The sequence below is a fragment of the Ochlerotatus camptorhynchus genome, unplaced genomic scaffold, assembly GCF_037179485.1.
Source record: "Ochlerotatus camptorhynchus isolate MF236.1 unplaced genomic scaffold, CSIRO-AGI_Acam_v1.1 ptg000185l, whole genome shotgun sequence".
Lineage (NCBI taxonomy): Eukaryota > Metazoa > Arthropoda > Insecta > Diptera > Culicidae > Ochlerotatus > Ochlerotatus camptorhynchus.
Window position 1 is genome coordinate 2,083,101 of NW_027040675.1, and position 19,505 is coordinate 2,102,605.

At 36.1% G+C, this 19,505-nt stretch overlaps 2 protein-coding genes across 4 annotated transcripts in view; both read right to left on the reverse strand.

Annotated features, from left to right (window-relative positions):
* Positions 1–19,505, reverse strand: part of LOC135702189 (ubiquitin-like protein 3) — a 355,984-nt gene that overhangs the window by 59,634 nt on the left and 276,845 nt on the right. The gene's annotated exons all lie outside the window — the stretch shown is intronic.
* Positions 17,218–19,204, reverse strand: fuss (fussel). The gene has a single exon (XM_065223097.1). The coding sequence runs from the start codon at positions 18,691–18,693 to the stop codon at positions 17,638–17,640; it is 1,056 nt and encodes a 351-aa protein (XP_065079169.1). The 5' UTR covers positions 18,694–19,204; the 3' UTR covers positions 17,218–17,637.

Sequence of the window (19,505 nt, forward strand, 5' to 3'; positions counted from 1 at the left end):
CCACCTTTTCAGGTATTTATAAATCGTTTTAAAGGTCATTTTGACGATTGAAAGGTTGTTTTGCTAGATTTCAGATCGAAACCATTTTGGCGATTCAAGAGCATTTTGGAATGTCTTCTTCTTCTTCTTCTTCTTCTTCGTATTCTTCTTCTTTCCATTTATTTATTAAAGTAGGAGATTTTCAGCCAGAGGCTAGTTCGTCTCCGCTGTCAAAGGCCATTTTTGGTTTGCTTAGGATAATTTTGTCATTCAGGGGAAGTTTATCACTATGGCATAAATAATAACGTGTTGATTTTGCTAAAAATATTTGGAAAATATATAAAAAATCTAAAGAGCAAACTACCAATTTGCTGAATTTTCTTATATTAATTTTTGTAGTTTATCATGGTGTAAAGTTGGACCTAACACCTAAAAAAAATCGAACTTTCGGTTTTGTACAGGGTCCAATTTTTATTCACGATGAGCTAGAAAAAAATATTTTAACATGCAAAATTTCTCAGGAATCTTAGGAAATAAATGAATTTTTTGGATTTTCTACTGCTTTTTCCAATATTTTTAGAAAAATTTAAACGTTAAAAAAAAAATATTTCCGGGAATGCCCCGAAAAAAAAATTACGTTTTGATTTTTCTAAAAATATTGGAATAAATATCAAAAATCTAGGAAAATCAGTTTATTTTTTTATTCCACAGCAGTTCCATTTCGAATGACGAATTCTTTTAAATTTTTTGATCGACCTGCTACGATTATGTTGAAACTTTGCACAGTTGTTTGTTATTGTCCAACATGCCATTTTACATATTTGGTTCCCTAGTTTTGTACACGATTAACACTTGAAAAGGGCTTATGCAAAAATGATACACATCAATAGAAAAACATATATCTCACGAACGATTTGTTTGATCGAGATGGTGTCTTGCGCGAAGCTGCGGACAAGTATTGTGCCTTTCAAGAAAAAATATACACTGTAAATTATTTTTTTTTATTTAAAAAAAAAAATAATGTTGATAATCAAATAGGATATTTTTAATTTTTTTTTTATATTTATATTGTAGTTTAGATAAAGTACTCACTGACAATGTGTGTTTGCTGGGCAATTCATGAACAAAAAAGTTATGAATTATTGAAAAAAATACTATTTTACAAAATACTTCCTATATTTAGGGAGCATCCATAAATGACGTAGCATATTTTTGATCAATTGTAGACCCCTCCTCCCCCCTTCGTAGCGTATTTGGCTATATCCAATACATGGCCGGTCACAAATTCTGAAACCCCCACCTCCCCCCTCAAATGCTACGTCATTTATGCATGTTCCCTTATCGAATATCTTTGAAATAGTGTTGATATTAAAACACATTAAATTTACAACAAAAAAGCAAACAAAAATATACACTGTAATAAATTATTTTATAATTTACAAAAAAAAAATCAAAATCATAATTTTTTTTTTAAATTATTCAAATTGCATTTTTTTTTAAATTATTTTTTATATTTATATTGTAGTTAAGATAAAGCGCAACTCACTGACCATGTGTATTTGCTGGGCAATTCATAAACAAAAAAGTTATGAATTATTGAAAAAATTACTATTTTCCAAAATACTACCTACGGTTATCGAATATCTTTGAAAGAGTGTTAATATTAAAACACATTAAATTTACAACAAAAAAGCTCTTAGTGCTTAAATTGCACAAAGTTGTTATTTTCGAGATACTCGTAGGTTAAAATTCACTAACCGCATAATTTGGGTATTTTTTGCCCTTTTTATGTGTTATTCGTGAGTGTCCAATCATGGAAATATGTTTAACGAAAAGCCCAATTAATTTCCTTCCAATTTTGCGGTTCACAGTTTTTCAATCAGACGCACAAGTCTCTATACAACAAGTTTTGAAAATCAAGCCACTGAATGTCTTTTGCCTAATTGCATACTTAGGTACCATCTAATTCTTCATTGATACCTAACCACTGGGAAAGAATATTACGTAATTTCAGTAGCAAAAACTGATATTTAAAGAGCTGCACAAGCATATCTTCAATCAGTCACTAACAGTAAGCAGTCTAAGTCGTTATCTGTGGAAAATAGAAATAGTTTACTAATTACTAATCTTTCTCGCTTTCTCTATACCTCTTATGGGGCCAAATAGGAAAATACTCATAATTAATTATATCTTAACTCATGCGTATGATTGCAAAACTGTGAACTACAAAGTTTAAGGAAATTAATTGGGCTTTTAGTTAAAAAAATATTTTCAAGATTGGACACTCACGAATAACATCTCAAAAGGGTGAAAATTGCTCAAATTATGCGATAAGTGAATTTTAACCTACGAGTATCTCGAAAATAACAACTTTGGGCAATTTAAGCACCAAGAGCTTTTTTGTTGTAAATTTAATGTGTTTTAATAATAATACAATTTTAAAGATATTCGATAACTATTGGTAGTATTTTGGAAAATAGTCCTTTTTCGATAATGCATAACTTTTTTGTTTATGAATTGCCCAGAAAATACACATTGTCAGTGAGTAGCACTTAATCTAAACTACAATACAAGAGCAAATTTTCATTACGTCGAAAGTAACAAAGGTAAACAAAGTCGAGCTATCAGTGTCAATCGATGCTCCTGCTATTACACTATATACTGTCCGAATATAGGATCACATCCCATTTTTAAATTTATTTACCAGTGAAATTGCTTTTCGACGTAATCACCTTCCGATCAAAATAGTTTTCGATGTTACTCAAGTCACCCGATTTCTATGGAGATACCGTTTGCCTTAAGTAACAGCGCTGAGAAACCCGTGAAAAGTGTACGTTCGTCGTTTCGCTTTCTCATTATTAAAGTGAATAAATCGAACTGTTTGTTGCTAAGATGATTTCGGTGGTCCTAAAATGATGAATGGGCTGCACGTAAGGAGACGTAATTGATAATTCTCCCGAATATCCTGGTAAAAACACTTTGATTTAAGTAACAATAGGGGCCACCAAACGACGTATAATAAATTTTGACTCAAAAACCAGTATTTTTTAGCATGAAAGCTAGCGATTTGCATTTGTATGATTAAAACCCTGCTAAATATGTTAAACATTGCTATCACTATGAGAGAAAACAAAACTTTATTTTTCTTGGATTGGTGCAAATGTTACTTACGACATAATGAAAATTTGCTCTTGAATACAAATTAAAAAAAAAATGCAATTTAAGTAGTTTTAATTCTTTTTTATAATTTTGATTTTTTTTTGTAAATAATAATATAATTTTTTACAGCGTATATTTTTTCTTAAAAGGCACAATACTTGCCAAAACTTCGCAGAAGACACCATCTCGATCAAACAAATCGTTCGCGAGATAAATGTTTTTCTATTGATGCATATCATTTTTCCATATGCCCTTTTCAAGTGTTAGTCGTGTACAAAACTAGGGAACCAAATATGTAAAATGACATGTTGGACAGTAATAAACAACTGTGTAAAATAACAAGTAATTCTAAAAACATCGATCTGAAATGATTTGCGAATCTGTGTGGAACTACTCTCCATGCAAATTTGGATCTTGTTAAATTTTCAAAATAACGTCCTGGAAATTTTTCAAAAAATTGACACAAAGCTATAGAAAAAAATATCGCTATGGGTAAAATAAACAAAAAATGTTTGTAATTAATCTTTGGTAAATATTAAAAAAAAACGAAATATCTCAAAAAATTTAAAAAAAGCGTATGAAAGGTGCAAACGTTTTGAACGCTTGAAAACTGACAAAAATCGTAGAACAAGAACTTTTGGTCATATGCTTAAACTTTTTGTTTGTACGTTTGTGTATTTCCTACAGAAAATGATTTAAAATGTCTGATCTATTGTTTTTTGAGTATAAATTACATGACAAAATCTTTTTAACAAAAAGTTCAAAATTATGTCCAAAAGTTCTTGTTCTATGGATTTTGTCAATTTTTAAGTGTTTATAATTTTAAACATTCCGAAAGACTACAATTTTCATGAGCTTTTTTTTGATTAAAAATTAAAAATCGGTCATAGACACTTTAGACCAGGACCAGGGCAAATAGGATAGAGAAAAGGTTAAGTCTCGACCATCACCGATTTCAACGAAACTGTGCATAATTATGTGTTGTGGGCAATCCATTCACATTTTTACAAAAAATCGTCTATTTTGAATCTTGAGTTTTCTTCAGAATGACGTCTGAGACAAACTTGTTAAGAAAAGTAAAGTAATTATGAGAAAAATACACGGTATTTTTTTAGCAATACAGTGCTTTCCCGATTTTGTCAGTGTCCGTGTCTGCAGTACGTGGGATTTGACTTAAATGGTTACAACATGGAAAATGTCGAGATCCTGACCAGATAGAAAGTTGCTGTCTTGGACAAAGTTGTTCTAGAGATCATAATCTTTTCACTGGTGGAGAGTAGTTCAGAATTTTCTCACTACGTAGCGCTAGAATACATGTGAAATGATCGCATGTGACATATCTCGAGATCATGACCAGACAGACAGTTTTCTCGCTTTGCGGCGCTAGTATCATGTAAAATATCTCTAGATCCTTATCATATAAAAAGTTACTGTCTTGGGCAAAGTTTTTCAGGAAGTCAAGATCTTTTCATTGGTGGAGTAGTTCAGAAAATTCTCGCTACGTGGCGCTAGTATATACGTGCAATTTTTGCATATACAATAGCTCGAGATCCTGAGCAGATAGAAAGTTACTGTTTTCGGTAAACTTGTTCAGGGGGTCAAGACTTTTTGGCTGGTGTACAGTAGCCTAGAAATTTTTCACCACATGGCGCTAGTAAACGTGTACAATTCTTAGCTCGAGATTCTGAATAGGTAGAAAATTACTGTCTTCGAAAAAGTTGTTCATTTGGTCAATGCCTATTGCTTGGTGCACAATATGTACTTCAGAATTTTCACACTACGTGACGTTAGTATACACGCAGTTCAAAATTTTCACACTACGTAGCGCTGGAATACACGTGAAATTCTCGCACGTGGTTTGTTTCGAGATCCTGAGCAGATACTAGAGTTACTGTCTTCGACAAAGTTGTTCAGGAGGTCAAAGCCTTTTTGGCTGCTATATCTCGAGATCCGAATCAAATAGAAAGTTACTGTCTATAACAAAGTTGTGCAGGAGGTCAAGGTCTTTTGGCTGATGAACAATAGTTCAGAATTTTCTCATAAACTCTAGGCTTTAACCTCCTGAACAACTTTGTTCAAGACAGTAACTTTCTATCTGGTCAGGATCTCGAGATATATCACAGGCGTGAATTTCACATTTCACTTGCACTACGTAGTGAGAAAATTTTGAACAACTGTCCACGAGCAAAAATTTTGTAATATCCTGAACAACTTTGCCGGCGACAGTAATTTTATATCTGGTCAAGAACGTGAGATATTTTATATGCGAGAATTTCACATGAATATTAGCACCATGAAGTGAGAAAATTCTGAACTACTGTCCACCAGCCAAAAGAACTTGACCTCCTCATCAACTTAGTCGCAGACAGTAACTTTCTATCTGATCAGGATCTCGAGAGGCATATGCTAGAAGTGTACATGTATACTAACGCCACGTGGTGAAAAAATATTAACTACTGTTTACCAGCCAAAAAGTCTTGACCCCCTTAACAACTTTGCCGAAGACAGCAACTTTCTAGCTGATCAAGATCTCGAGCTATTGAATATGCGAGAAAGGCACGTATATACAGCACCGCATAGTGAGCAAATTCTGAGCTATTGTCACCCAAAAGATCTTGACTTCTTGAGAAACTTTGCAATACATTTACTTTCTTTCTGGTCAGGATCTAGAGATATTTTATATGCAAGAGTTTCACATCTATAGTAGCGCCGCAAAGTGAAAAAACTCTGAACTACTGTCCGCCAGCGACAAGGCTATGATCTCCTGAACAACTTTGTCAGAGACAGTAACTTTCTATCTGGCCAGGATCTCGATATATTCCATGTTGTAATCAATTAAGTAAAATCCCACGTAGTATGGTCACAGTTTTCGCGGTTTCCATTTACATTTTCCCTATTATCCGGATTTTTTAGGTGTTTGCTGTAATCAAAGTTTAGCTTGTTTAAATCAAAACAAGTTTTTTGAGGAATACTCGTTGGTTTCAGAACGATTGGTAACTCAGCAACAAAATTGCAATGGAAATCTCATGTGTGTTGTACAAAGTACAACAGCGCGAGTAACGGAGGGTTAAATGACGTATTTGAGCGATTCCACACCAAATGATTTGCATGCTAAGATTCGGCCATTTTGGATCTAGCAAAACTTTCAAAATGACGTCTTAGAAAAATTCGAGCACGGAAACGGCACTGCTGATCGAAATGACGTCTGAGCCAATGTTGTAGAGAACAATATTTTGTTCTGGAAAAAATATACAAAAAAAGTTTTAAGTAATTTCAAGTAAAAAAAATGCTAAAACCTTAATAACTCGAAATGTCCTTGTCCGATTTGTGATTTTTTTAAATTTATTTCTAAAGTTATGAAACATGCAAACCATGAATAAATTTATGAACACATTTGAGACAAAAATAGTAGAACTAGAACTTTTGATCAATTTTTTGAATTTTTTGAACATTTTTTCATGTAATTTATACTCAGAAAACAATGTTTGAGACATTTTAGAGATAACTTGAGATAATTTCCAGTTACTAGTTTTTTTTTCAAAAATCCGGCGATTTTTTTTTAATATTTGAGATTATAATTTGTTTTAAACTTTTAATTTAAATAAACTAAAAAAAAATTGAATATTTTGCCCGGAAACACAATATTTGTTTCTACAACATTGTCCAGACGTCATTTCGATCAGAAATGCCGTTACCATGCTCAGGATGGCCAGTGAATTTTCGTTTTGAAATTCCCGGTTTTTTTTTCGGTTCATATCTTTAAAAAATCCCGGTTGTTAATATTCAACAAAAAATTTGGTGCATTTTTAAAAAGGCGGCCAACTGTAAATTTTTGGTAGTTATTTGATCTTGACAGATCTTGATTTTACCTAGAAGATGAGTACTTAAGGGGGTTAGATTTTGATAAGTTCTTTAGTGGGAATGACATTGATGAAGATTGCACATTGTAGTCGAAATACGTATCTGTCACGGATACCAAAATTAATTAAGTGGATTTAAATGGAAGATAACCTTTTTTGCTGTTTTATTTAAGCATTCCGCTGACAACCCAATTTCATTACTTCATGGTTCATGAAATTTAATACCCACTCCCAACAGACAGACTTGAAGAATATTACTGAAAGGATAAAAAAGTGAATTACGAAGATTCCCAATGCAAGATTTGGAGAGAAAAAATAAAATATGAGATTTTGAAAAAAAAAAAATTCAAGATCACAAATTTGAAAAAAAAAACAATTGTCAAAGCTCTGAGACTATGAAGCATTTGAAGGTTTATAACAAATAAAAGGACAATCTATAGAATCTTGCGAATAAACCCTGGAATTTTTAGTAAAATTTAAAAGTAGTCAAAGTGTTGATTTCAAACATATATTGAGGAGGAATCCCACATAATTTTCGAAGGAGAAGTTCTCGCAGAAGTCCAGAATTATTCTGACATGAAGTTCTTAGAAATTGTTAGATGAATTTGGAAGGCTTTCAGATGACAGAAATGACAGATAAGTTTTAAGAAGAAATCCAATAGAATTATGATGAGAATTCATCAAGAAACAGAGTTCTAAGAGTGTTCTGGGGATAATTTCAACCCTAGTGCGAAAGATTCATCACACAGCTCCAACAAAATTGATTGCAAAAAAAATGCCGATAATTAGAAAGAAATTCTTTAAAATACTCCAAGGGGTTTTTTAAATAAAATTTCGAAAGATTTCTGCTATTTTGGATGAAGTTAAAAGAAAATTTTGAAAAAGAAATTCAAAGGAATCAAAGTCTCCGAATAGGTTCAAGGGAATTCTAAGAAGAATTCCAATCAAATTCTTAGAAGAGTTAACAAGAAAATTCCAAAAAGAATTCATCGGTAATTATTAAACGGAGTGTTTTCTGGTTAATTTCAGAAGAATTCCATGATAATTCAGAGCAGAATTCCAAGTTAATTCTGGAATGCATATCATGAGAATTTTGAATAAAATTACATGGTTATTTTGATTTCGAATTGAAAACGAAAAATTAAAACACCGGAAAAGAATAGTTCAGTTTCGGTTTTTACAAATATTTGTTTCCAATGCCCATGCAACGACAAAAATCAATTTGAAATATTACTGAGAGATTAAATTCTAAAAATAATAAGACGGGAAACTGAAAAAAAATTATACAGCAAATAGAGCTAGACATTCATTTGGTGAAGAATCACTCTGTTTAAATGGTTTATTCTGAAATTCTGGTAAAAAAATTTGTACCTATGGTATGATAAATTTATTTTTCCCGGTTTTTCATCGAATTCCCTGGTTTTTCCAGGTTTTCCCGTTACTTTTCAAATTCCCGGATATTTCCCGGTTTTTCTGGTTCGCTGGCCACCCTGCATGCTACATTTTTTGTTTTGAAAAATTTCAAGGCAACCATTTTGAAAATTGCACAAGATTCAAAATGACCGAATTTTATCAAAAATCGTAGAAGGTCGAGTCAAAAAAAAATTTTTTTTTGGTTGGCTATTTTGCCTGGTATTGGTAATTTGTTATTTTTAAATAAATCGTAGAACGAAAACATTACTTCAAATCGAAATGATGTCTAGACAAACTAGAAGGGAAAAATAAATCCTTTCTAGAAAAAAATATACACGGTCGAAAGGTACAGTAGCAGCACTTACCCTACCCGTGTCCCCTCGAGATCGTCAAGTCGACGATGACAGGAGCACATACCGTGGTAGAGGTAACAACAGCTGCAATTTCCAAACCTACGACTGGATGCCTTCCTTCAGATAACAACTTGAGTGCGGTAAAAATCGATAAAACTGTTTCAAACACATCGTCGGTAAATGAGCGAGTCGGTGATCATCTCTTTTTGCCAGTGGTGGTGGAGGGAATACCTCTCTCCAACGGGGGAGTTTGGTAAAGAAAGATGATCAAACCGATTTGTACCTTTATTGATAAAAGTTGTCCTTGCTCGCTTTCTACTCTCTATATACACAATTTCACACTGTCGTACTCTAACGGAACTATCAACTCTATACTTTCATCTCCTCATCTATCGTATAAAAATTACCACTCTAACCACACTACCACATCTTCAACAATACACTTTAAATTTTTGTTAGTAAATTTGATTAAAAATAACTTGAATAATAAAAAAAATCTTTGTACAATATATTTGATTTATTTTATAAAAAAGCTTATTAAAAATGCAAACTTGAAATATTGGAAAACTTAAATATTGACAAAAATCGTAGAACAACAACTTTTGGTCAAGGGTTTTAACTTTTTTTGGTGGAATAATTTTGTAATTTTTGCACAACAAAAAAAAAAAAAGATTGTTTAGTATGCAATAATTACAAAAAAAACACATGTTTACGTAAAGAAGATTCCTAGGTCAAAAGTTAATTTCGATCAGTTTTGAAGTATCCAATGCTTTCAAAAAAAAAAAAAAAAGTTACCGTGTATATTTTTCATAAAAAAACTTAATTTTTCCCTACATCTTTGACTCATTTCGATTAGAAGTGACGTTTTCGACCGCTCTTTATCAAATCCAACGACACATACGGAAAGGTAAATAAATTTAGAACTCATCTGTAGTAGAAGCATTTAATTATGTTCGAAAAAGAGATTGCATCCCTGTGGCTGTAAAAACTCGCAACATTTGCTTCAAACCTAGCCAAATTTCAGTTCGGAAATTATCATCTACGTGTGTCGTTCACCATTAGCACGAACATGCATAACCGTAATAATCGCATCCTCCACCCCGGGTTAAAATCCCTTTACAAAAATCTGCTGACGTGAGTCAATCCCCCCGGGCAAAGTTAAAACGAGTTAAATATATTCTAAACGAACCAGTCGTGCATGAGTTTTGTGGCTATTGTGGCTTCAAAACGCAATCCTTCCCGTTCTCGTTCCTGCCCAGGATTATCTGCCATCTTTCCGAGCGAGCTGACGACAGCGTAGAAAGCGCTATTTAAATCTCCATAACCACCATCACCGCCGCCAAATATGATGTGTAAAATCCTATTATTTAGTCCTTACACGGCACAGTGGGCCAGGAATAAAATCTAGTAGGAAAAAAATTAATAATCCTCTGGGATTGCATCCAATTGAGTTGACGTCTCTAGCTAAGTTGCTTGGATTAGTTAGACCTACAATTTTGTGCAAAAAATAGTTCAAATTTTTCCCGAAAGATGCCACAGCGATACAAGCTTTTTTATTTTGCAAGACAGCGGTTTGCTGTCTCCTGCAAAGTTGTAGAACGTAAAATTTTATGAAAAGTTATGAGATATACGATGTTTTATCAAATTTGCCTGAAATTCACGTTTTTAGTATTGCATTATTAGCCAGGCTACAATTTCGCCGAAATTAATTGAATTGCTTCGAAGTTTCCACAACTTTCCTTAAGTTTTAAAAAGTGTATAAACACTCACTTAACTTTGCCTTATGTCACAATTTTTCGTTGAACTTATCTGGACATCCCTGAAGTTTCCAATGCCTACCAAAAGTTCTCCAATTTTTTTAAATGTTCAGGCAAATTTTCTGATTTATATTCACAATTCCTTGACGCTTCCGAAGTTTTCGGATCAATCAAAGAATTCTAGAAACATCCCATAATTCCATGGAGCTCCTGATTAGTCGCTGAAAATTTCCTTAAGCGATTATTCTGAATTTATCTGATTGTCCTCTAAGTACTCGGAACTTCGCTGACTATCATGAAACTATCTAAAAATATCTAAATTTATTAGAAGTTCTCCGGATTTTTTGACGACGCTGGTGCTTGCTAAAAGTACTTGCATTTTTAATAAGTAATTGAACTTTGTTGACGTTTTCTAATAAACTTTAATTTTCTAAAATGGTGAATTTTGTTCGGATTTGCGACTAACACTACGCGGTGAAACTGGGGGGTTTGAAAACAGTCACTTGAACTTTTATTGCTCGCCTTATTTTCTAAGAATAACACGGTAGATGCGTTCGATTTGAAGATATTTTTTGACTGACTTGTATTGATTTCTGGCTATCTTATATATCTATACGGTCAGTATAAGAGAGAGTGTGTAGAGAACCGAAGGAACACGATTTCAATAGGCCTTTTGGCTCATCTGCGATACCTACTCTAGCTGATAAGGTTGATAAGCAACGAAAGTGTTGCATTGGAGAAAAAGAGAGAAATCTATAGCTCTCTAGCTGTATAATTTCAGTAGGGTTCACTATCCAACTAATTCTTCAACAAAGTTCTTGAAATTTCCATGATAGAACATCCTTAAAATACTCCGTTTCCGGAAATTCCCCGATTTTCTTGAAACTTCTTTAAAATTTCTGCAATTTCTATTAAATTATTTGAACTGCCCTTTGATTCTCTGAGTTGTGTTGATGTTTTTTTTTTTTTTATTATAGTCACTTTAACGCTCTTGGGTCATTCGTGACTTGTCCGGGGTGAGATTTGAACTCGTGACTTTAGCGTGAGAGGTATGGATGTTGACCACTACGCCGGGGTCGCCCCCATTGTGTTGATGTTCTTGGAGCTTCCCTGAAGCTCTCAATTCTATTAAAGATCTCGGTTCTGCTATAAAATAAATGAAATTTTCGTGAACACTTTTAAACTTCCCTGAAATTCTCTAATTCTTCTATGAAGTTCCTGAAATATTTCTGAAGTAAATAAATTATATGCACTTCCCTGAAATTCTCGGAATATCTTAAGGGTTCTCGATTTTTCAGCACTTCACGCAACTACACTGATTTTTTTCAAACACACGCTTATCTTTGAACTGCTCCAATAGTCTGGACTAAAGTTACGGGAACTGCCTTTAAGATCTCTGAAATTCTCCAAAAATCTCTAGACCTAGCTTGTTTGATGTAGGTAGAACTTCTTAAAAGTTTCCACAACTTTCTTCAAGTTCTCTATACCTCTGAAGTTTTTTGACACCGGTGAGGTTCTCTGAAATTTGAGGAACTTTCGGAAGCTAATAGAACCGCCTGGAGGTTCTTGAGGCTTCCAGTATGTTCCCATATTTTAATATTTTAGCTCTCCTTATGTTTCCTTTCATTCCTCAAAACTTCTGTAAAGATCTTACAATCGTTGTGAAGTTAATAGGACTTCACTGAAGATCTCTAATCTTGCACGAAATATTTTTTTTTGTTATTCCTACAATTCTGGCACACTGAATTTTTTTAATTTTTTGAACTTGTACATGGAATACGAAACACCAAGTCATTGGATATTTTGAGATCTTAGACTTACTTAAATTAAGCAAGTGTTAAATTTTAACGTTTAATGGATATGAATATCTTCACAATAATACTTGTTCAACCTGGAGATCTTTTGCATACTTCCTGACCGACCTGCCATCTTGAGAGAGCCAATTGAATTTTTGACCAGTTTAAGATCTTCATGGAAGATCTTCTTCTTCTTCGCATTTCAAGCTTATTGCATATCGCATATTAGCTTATTGCGTGCTCTCAACTTAGTGTTCTAGATGCACTTCTACAGTTATTAATTGAGAGCTTTCGATGTCTGTACCATTTTTGCATTGGTATAATTGTGTGACAAGTCCAATCATACTTCTATGCCCGGGGAAGTCGAGAAATTTTCCAACCCGAAAAAATCCTAGACCGGACCGGGAATTGAACCCAGCCACCTCCAGCATGGCCTTGCTTTGTAGCTGCGCATTTGCCAACTGAGCTAAGGGAGGCCCTCCAGGAAGATCGATTAACCCTAATTCACTAATATCTGATCCATCAGCAATCTTGAGAGACTATCTGGAGACGTCATTTTAATGTTATGAACAAGGCAATATCTTAAGAATAATAATTGATCAACCTGAAGGCTTGTAAAATATCCAGAGAGCTTTAAATCTCTGATCAGCTGTATATCCTTTAAATACTCTCTAATCAAACTTCCGTCTTGGAAGGATATCCGAAAGACGTCATTTGATTTTTTAAACAGTTGCAGATCTCCAGAACATAACTTGATTAACTTGAAAAGTCTTGCATAATATCCAGAGAACTTTATTGATATCTCATAGAAAATCCGTGAACATCAACAAAGTCATCGACCATTCTACGACGCTTCCTGAACTGCTACGAATATTCCTGTACTTTCAAGAAGTTTCTTGAACTTAAACTCAGTTACATGAACTCAAAGACTCTATGAAGTTCCTAGAATACCCAAGTAACAATTTTGGTTTTATGAAGGTTCTGTAGACCATGATTTAGGCTTTTAGAATGCTATAAAACCTCGATAAAACTTGCAATGTTACTTGGGTATGTTGAATGTTCGACGAACTCCTGACATTTTTCGTCAACTTTCACGAAGTTCCCAGTACTTCAAAGATTTTTCCTTAGCTTACAACTTTTAATTTTTCGATAGCTACAACTGAATTTCTGCCAAGCTTGCTGAACTTGTATCAATTTCCTATAATTCATCATCTACAATGTTCCCTTAACTTTTAAAAAAATATCTTAACTTCTTAAGATCCATAATTTTTTTATCCGTACTTCCAGAAAGAACCTGATTCTTTTCTAGGAATTCACCTGAACATATTGGCGAAACGAAGCTCCCAAAGTTACACAGTTCCCTAAACTGATCCGAAGATCCTTAAAGTTCTAAGAAGTTTAATGAATTTCTACGTTATTTCCTGAGCATCTAAGCAATGTCCTGAGATTATAGGAAATTTCCTAGACTTCTTCTAAGTTCCTTGATCTTTAACAAAATTTCCTTCTAAAAAGATCACTTCACTTTTGAGAATTTCGATGATTTTCTGCGAAGTTCCTGAACCTCTACAGAATTCCTTAAACTAACAAAAATAATTAACCAAGTGTCCTGTAATTGAGAGAAGGTCGTGGAACACTTTTATGAAGTTTCCGGAAATGAACCAAGGTTCCCTAAACTTCAACAAAGTTCCCCAAACAGGAGTTCCCACTTCTATGATGTTTTCCCGAATTTAAACAAAGCTGTCTGAGCCTCTGCGACATTCCCGAAAGCTCTATGAAGTTCTCCGAATTTCTCTTAAATTTCCTGAATAGCTACGCTGTCTCTTCAACATCGATAAAGTTGCTGAAATTTTACGAACTTCGATGGAATTAAAGAAAAATTCCTACACTTCAAATGAAGCTCCCCGAGTTTCTAAAAGATTATCGAAATTTCTTTAGAGTTCGCTAAATTTCTATAAAATTTGCTGAAATTCAACAATTTTTTTTTAATTTGTAGATTTGTTTTCCGTACTGAATACCAATGCTACCGCAGCCAAGGAGCCAGCTTCCAAACCTGGACCCTACCCATCGACCCATCAACTCATGGATAGGGGACCAAGGGCTTTACCTCCCTTGAGTGGCGTTTCCTTAACCTCAATCTACCTGTGCACCAACTCTCAAAACGTAAAAATTGTCAAAATATTGCAAGCTCCTTTAACTTTAAATATAAGACATCAATAATGTATAAAGAAAATGATAACTCGGCTCTGTAAAGTTTATTCGATTGAGCCTGTACAAATGAAGTAATTAATAAAAAAATCAAAATATTGCTTGCAATGGATAGATATCGAGTAAATTAGAAGATTAAGTGTATTTTTCAACCGATTCGAGTATGAATGTGGCATTAAATCTAGTTTTGAAAGTTGGTGCACAGGTAAAAAGTGAGGTTACGGGACGCCACTGCCTCCCTTACTAGCCTACTACCCGAAACAATGCGTGATCAGAAATGTTATGCCTCAGACAACCCCGACGGCGCCGACTGGGATTGAAATCAGGCCCTTTGGAGCAAGAGGTAGTCACGTTTTCCTCCAACAAACTTATCTGCACTTCTACGAAGTTCAACGAAGTTGTACAAAATTCATTGAGCATTCTCAAAGTTAACTGAACTCCTATTTGTAGTACTTCTAAAAAACATTCATAATTCCAATAACTTTCACGAAGTTGTTTAATGTTCAACGAAGTATCCTGACGATCTAGGAAGTTCCTTGAAGTTCTACAACAGTTCCCCGAAATTCTATGAAGCTCTCTTAAATCGAATGAGTGGCTCTTGATTTCTAACATCATGTGATGTGATGATGTTTGACAGCCAAATTTCGCAATAGTTTACGAAGATCATGATGATTATCGTGGATGATTTCTGTTATGAATGTAGTTGTAAAAACTATTTTGCCGTGCTCTAGGATTACACAGATTGGATAACCCCTTAGAATAATGCCTACATGTGAACGGAAGGAATGATTAGGGAATAACAGAGAGGTAGAGCTATGGAAGCCAAGATAGAAATCGGAGACAGATAGAAGTTTCTCCGGAAGGAGTAAGCATTTTACGAGGTTCCGCTAGCTTATCTAAGGAAGGACTCTAAAAACTGCAAATGCTGAGTATTTGCTTCACTCTAGACTAACTTAATAAAGTACTGTCGATTAACTATGAATGATGAACATGTCACCTCCCTTAGCTCAGTCGGTAAAGGCGCAGCTACAAAGCAAGACCATGCTGGAGGTGGCTGGGTTCGATTCCCGGTCCGGTCTAGGAATTTTTCGGGTTGGAAAATTTCTCGACTTCCCTGGGCATAGAGTATGATTGTACTTGCCACACAATTATACTAATGCAGAAATGGTACAGGCATCGAAAGCTCTCAATTAATAACTGTGGAAGTGCATCTAGAACACTAAGTTGAGAGCACGCAATAAGCTAATATGCGATATGCAATAAGCTTGAAATGCGAAGAAGAAGAAGAAGAAGATGAACATGTCACGACGTTTAACCTGATTTTCCGATATTTAAAAAAAAATTAAAGGAGTAAAAGTTTCTCAAATTAAAAATCCCGGGATGCACGGGATCCCGGGATTTATAAACTTATATACCCGGGATTCGGGAATCCCGGGAAAGTAAAAAAACCAGGATTTTTCATCTCGGGATGGAAGCTTTACCCATAACCTTAAACAATCTAAAACTAGAATCAATTCCCGATATAACGGAAGCTGTTTCATCAAAATCGGTTCAGAAATGATGAAACAAGAGCAATATCTAATTTTTAGACTAAATAGCCTAGACAGAAAATTTAGAAACTTAAGGGGGTATTCCCGATCTTTTTTTTCAAAAAATCAAATTTTTTTTTCACGTTTTTTTGTACTTTAGACTATATACTTTCATCCCCCCAAGCCGTTTTCCGATCAGCGAATTCGGTGTCCAGGCATAGCTGACTAATGGTAAGAACCCCCAAATGGTTTTAACTAAAGTCAAAACTTTAAACGCGTTTTTCTCGAAACCACATTTTTTTTATCGGGCGAAGATTTTTCTCAGAAACTATAAGAGATATTGACTTGAATCTTTGCGCATTTTGTTTCTTATTAAATTCTTTGGAGCTTCTCCCACTTTCAGCCAAAAATATTAACATTTAACATTGTTTGAAGCACCTTAAAGCTGCAAAAAAGCGGGCTAAAAATCGCCTGTTTTTTCATATGGCCGCCATTTTGTTAATTTGCTAGATTTTTTGCTGCCAACGGGAGAAGCTCCAGAGAATCTTATGCAGATTATTATTTCATCACGAAATCTGTTTCAGATGAAGCCGTTCCAGAGAAAAGTCTTCGCCCGTCCAGGCGTTTGCGGCGAACAGGGGTCTGTTTGCCGCCATTTTGTGACGTCAATAATGTCTTTTTTTATGTCGAAAAAAATTTATTTGTAAACTTTAATGTTAAATAAACAAGAATCCCAAAGAGTTAGGCGCATTACTATTCATTTTCCTTGAAAAAAAAATAATTGAAAAACAGGCCGAAAAAAGGCAAAAGATTGGGAATACCCCCTTAATTTATTAGCCCCTTGAGACAACGAGGGGCAAACTGGGACCCATTAATTTGAAAAGTCGAGATGATCTCCCATGTGACCTTTTGGAATTGTTTCAGTATTTTGTTCAGGCTGCATTTATAGAATATTGGTTTTACATACCATTAAACCTATGTATATCATAAACATTTTTTCATAGTTTAAAGTTGTTTACTGCCCTTCAAAATGAAACCTGTTGTGATAAAATCGGTTCAAAATTGAATGTGTAATAGGTATTTTAAGAGAGCCTTAAATTTGTGGTTTTTGAACATACAAATCAGCAAAACACAATTTTTAGAGCCGGAGATCACCAGAGATGACCGCTGAGAAAAGAGACATTTTAATTTTTTTTTAAATAATGATTTTTTTACGAACCAATCAAACATCAAACACAACCCCATCAAGTTTGAAAATCACCGAAGGAAAATGGAAATTTGCCGCAGCAGTCTGTTTTCGGTGCGGAAGGTAGGTTTCATTGTCTCCGATGTTAACGTTAGGCAAGCAAAAAATGCTTTTGTCATAGGATGTCCTCGTTTGCCTACATAATGTCGAGTATAGAATACCGGATAAAGTGCCATAGATGACACACACACACACACTCACAAGCACGCATTCAGATTATGACAAAAATGCTTTTTCGTTTCGATGTCTTCTGTTCGGAACTGCTGAAATGGGGAAAAGGCAATTGCCTGGAAAATTTATGAAACAATAGCAAACTGTCGGTTCGTGATCGATTTAGAGGTTAGAAAATTGTACGCTCAATTTCTGCCCAGTCCCCAAATATAAAACCGAAGATAGACCAAGTATGCACCCCACACAATGCGAAGTATCTTGACGTTCGTGACCAATCATCATGTCGGTGACATAATCGGAGAATATACCTCTTCTTAGCCTTGACCACGGGTTTGAAGGCGGACATGGCCGCCGCCGAGATGCTCTTCGGGTTGGTTGGACGAAGCAGTGGGACCAGATAGCCGGCCGAGCTCGGTACCATACCGGGGAAGTGACCGATTCCGTTGAACGCAAACGGTTGCAGGCAGGACAGTTTGAAGCCGAAGCTGGCGGCTGCCGCTGCGGAATTGGCTGCGACGACTGCCGCTGCGTTCGATGGAGCCACCGGATTGGCCGAAGAGCTGGAAATGGCTGCGCTCGGCTGCGACAGCAGATGCGGGATGTGAGCAAACGGGCTGGTACTGCTACTGCAGCTATCGCTGTTGAGATGCGATTCCGACGTGTCGGGAGCTTCTTGCTTGGTGACTACAGCGGTTGCCGCCGCAGTGGACAGGTCGCATATGGTTGATGTGACGGGCTCTTTGCCCGGATCTAGTAGAGCGGATGAAGGATCTGGGGCCGCGGCAGCAGCGCTGTATTTGCGAGCGGTTGATAGGATGTAGCGTTTCCGAGTTCCACCGTTGAACATGGCCTTGACGTCTTCCCAAGCGTAGGCAATTTTTTCCGGAGGCGATCCCGACAGCTTCAGATGACGTCTCCAGGAATTGAAGTTGGCTGCGTCCGGTTGGACGTACTTGTCGTGCGGAGTGAGCCGATGCGAGTGGAAGATGAACTTGTTCGGCGAGAAGAACAGATTGCAGTAGGTGCACTTGATGCACTTGGCTCGGGAACTGTTGTAGCGAGCTGGCGAGAAGGCTCCTACACAGCCCCAGGCGCATTCGTGGTACACGTTGAAGACGAATCCTTCCGGCAGGGCCGGTTGACTGCACTCTCCGAAGAATGACTTGCAGAGACGTTCCGCCTCGCGACGGGTGATCATCCCGCAGCGACGGGATGAGGCCGGCATGGCACCGGCTCGCCGCAAGATCTCCAACTGTACCGGAGTACACTGGATACAGGTGATTCCGAGGGCTACCCGCCGGTTGTGGATTTCGTTGTAGCTGAAGTCCTTGAGCAGAGTGCTGGAAATCTGCGCTAGGCAGAGCCGTTCCTGTTGTTCCACATACAGCGAGATGATCGGTTGACCGTAGATGTAAACGGTACGGATCTGTTACGGGAAGGAAACGAAACCGAGTAAGTTCCTCTTTGCAACAGTTACCTGAAACCTCTTATTAACGTGTTGCCCAACACGGACGGAGAGAAAACTTTGCCTGATTTGGCGCTAATGAGACTCAATTACCGAGCAGCAATCCCTAAGGTTAGACGCTTATTATAACCACCCCCAGCGTCAGCGTAATCAATATGGCAACAAAATTACAGACACGCCAAACAAGCAAAACAATCGTCAATTGGACGACGGTTTCCCTGTTGGATGTTGCTCAAACGGAATATGCGCCGGCAAACAGAAGCTTACGTGACATTTCGATTTTGTATTTCCACCATCATCATCACCACCACCATCACCACCACCCCACCCCCATCATTGTCACCATTAACCACCAAACGACGAGCCAACCAACCACATGTGCTTCACTTTTTAACATTTCCATTCCATTCAGTTTTATGACACAATTTGCTTACTCACTTACTTCTGCTGCTGATGGGTACCAGCAGGAAGAGAGAGGGTGGGTTTCGTTTGCAGCAAGTGTGTGTTTTGCTACGTGTGTTGTGACGCATTTTATGGGCTTCCCTCGAGTGATCATAAAAGAAAAACGGAAG

Bases quoted from the DNA above. Each gene is read 5' to 3' on its own strand.
- fuss (XM_065223097.1), bottom strand. From the start codon at position 18,693: ATGCCGGCCTCATCCCGTCGCTGCGGGATGATCACCCGTCGCGAGGCG.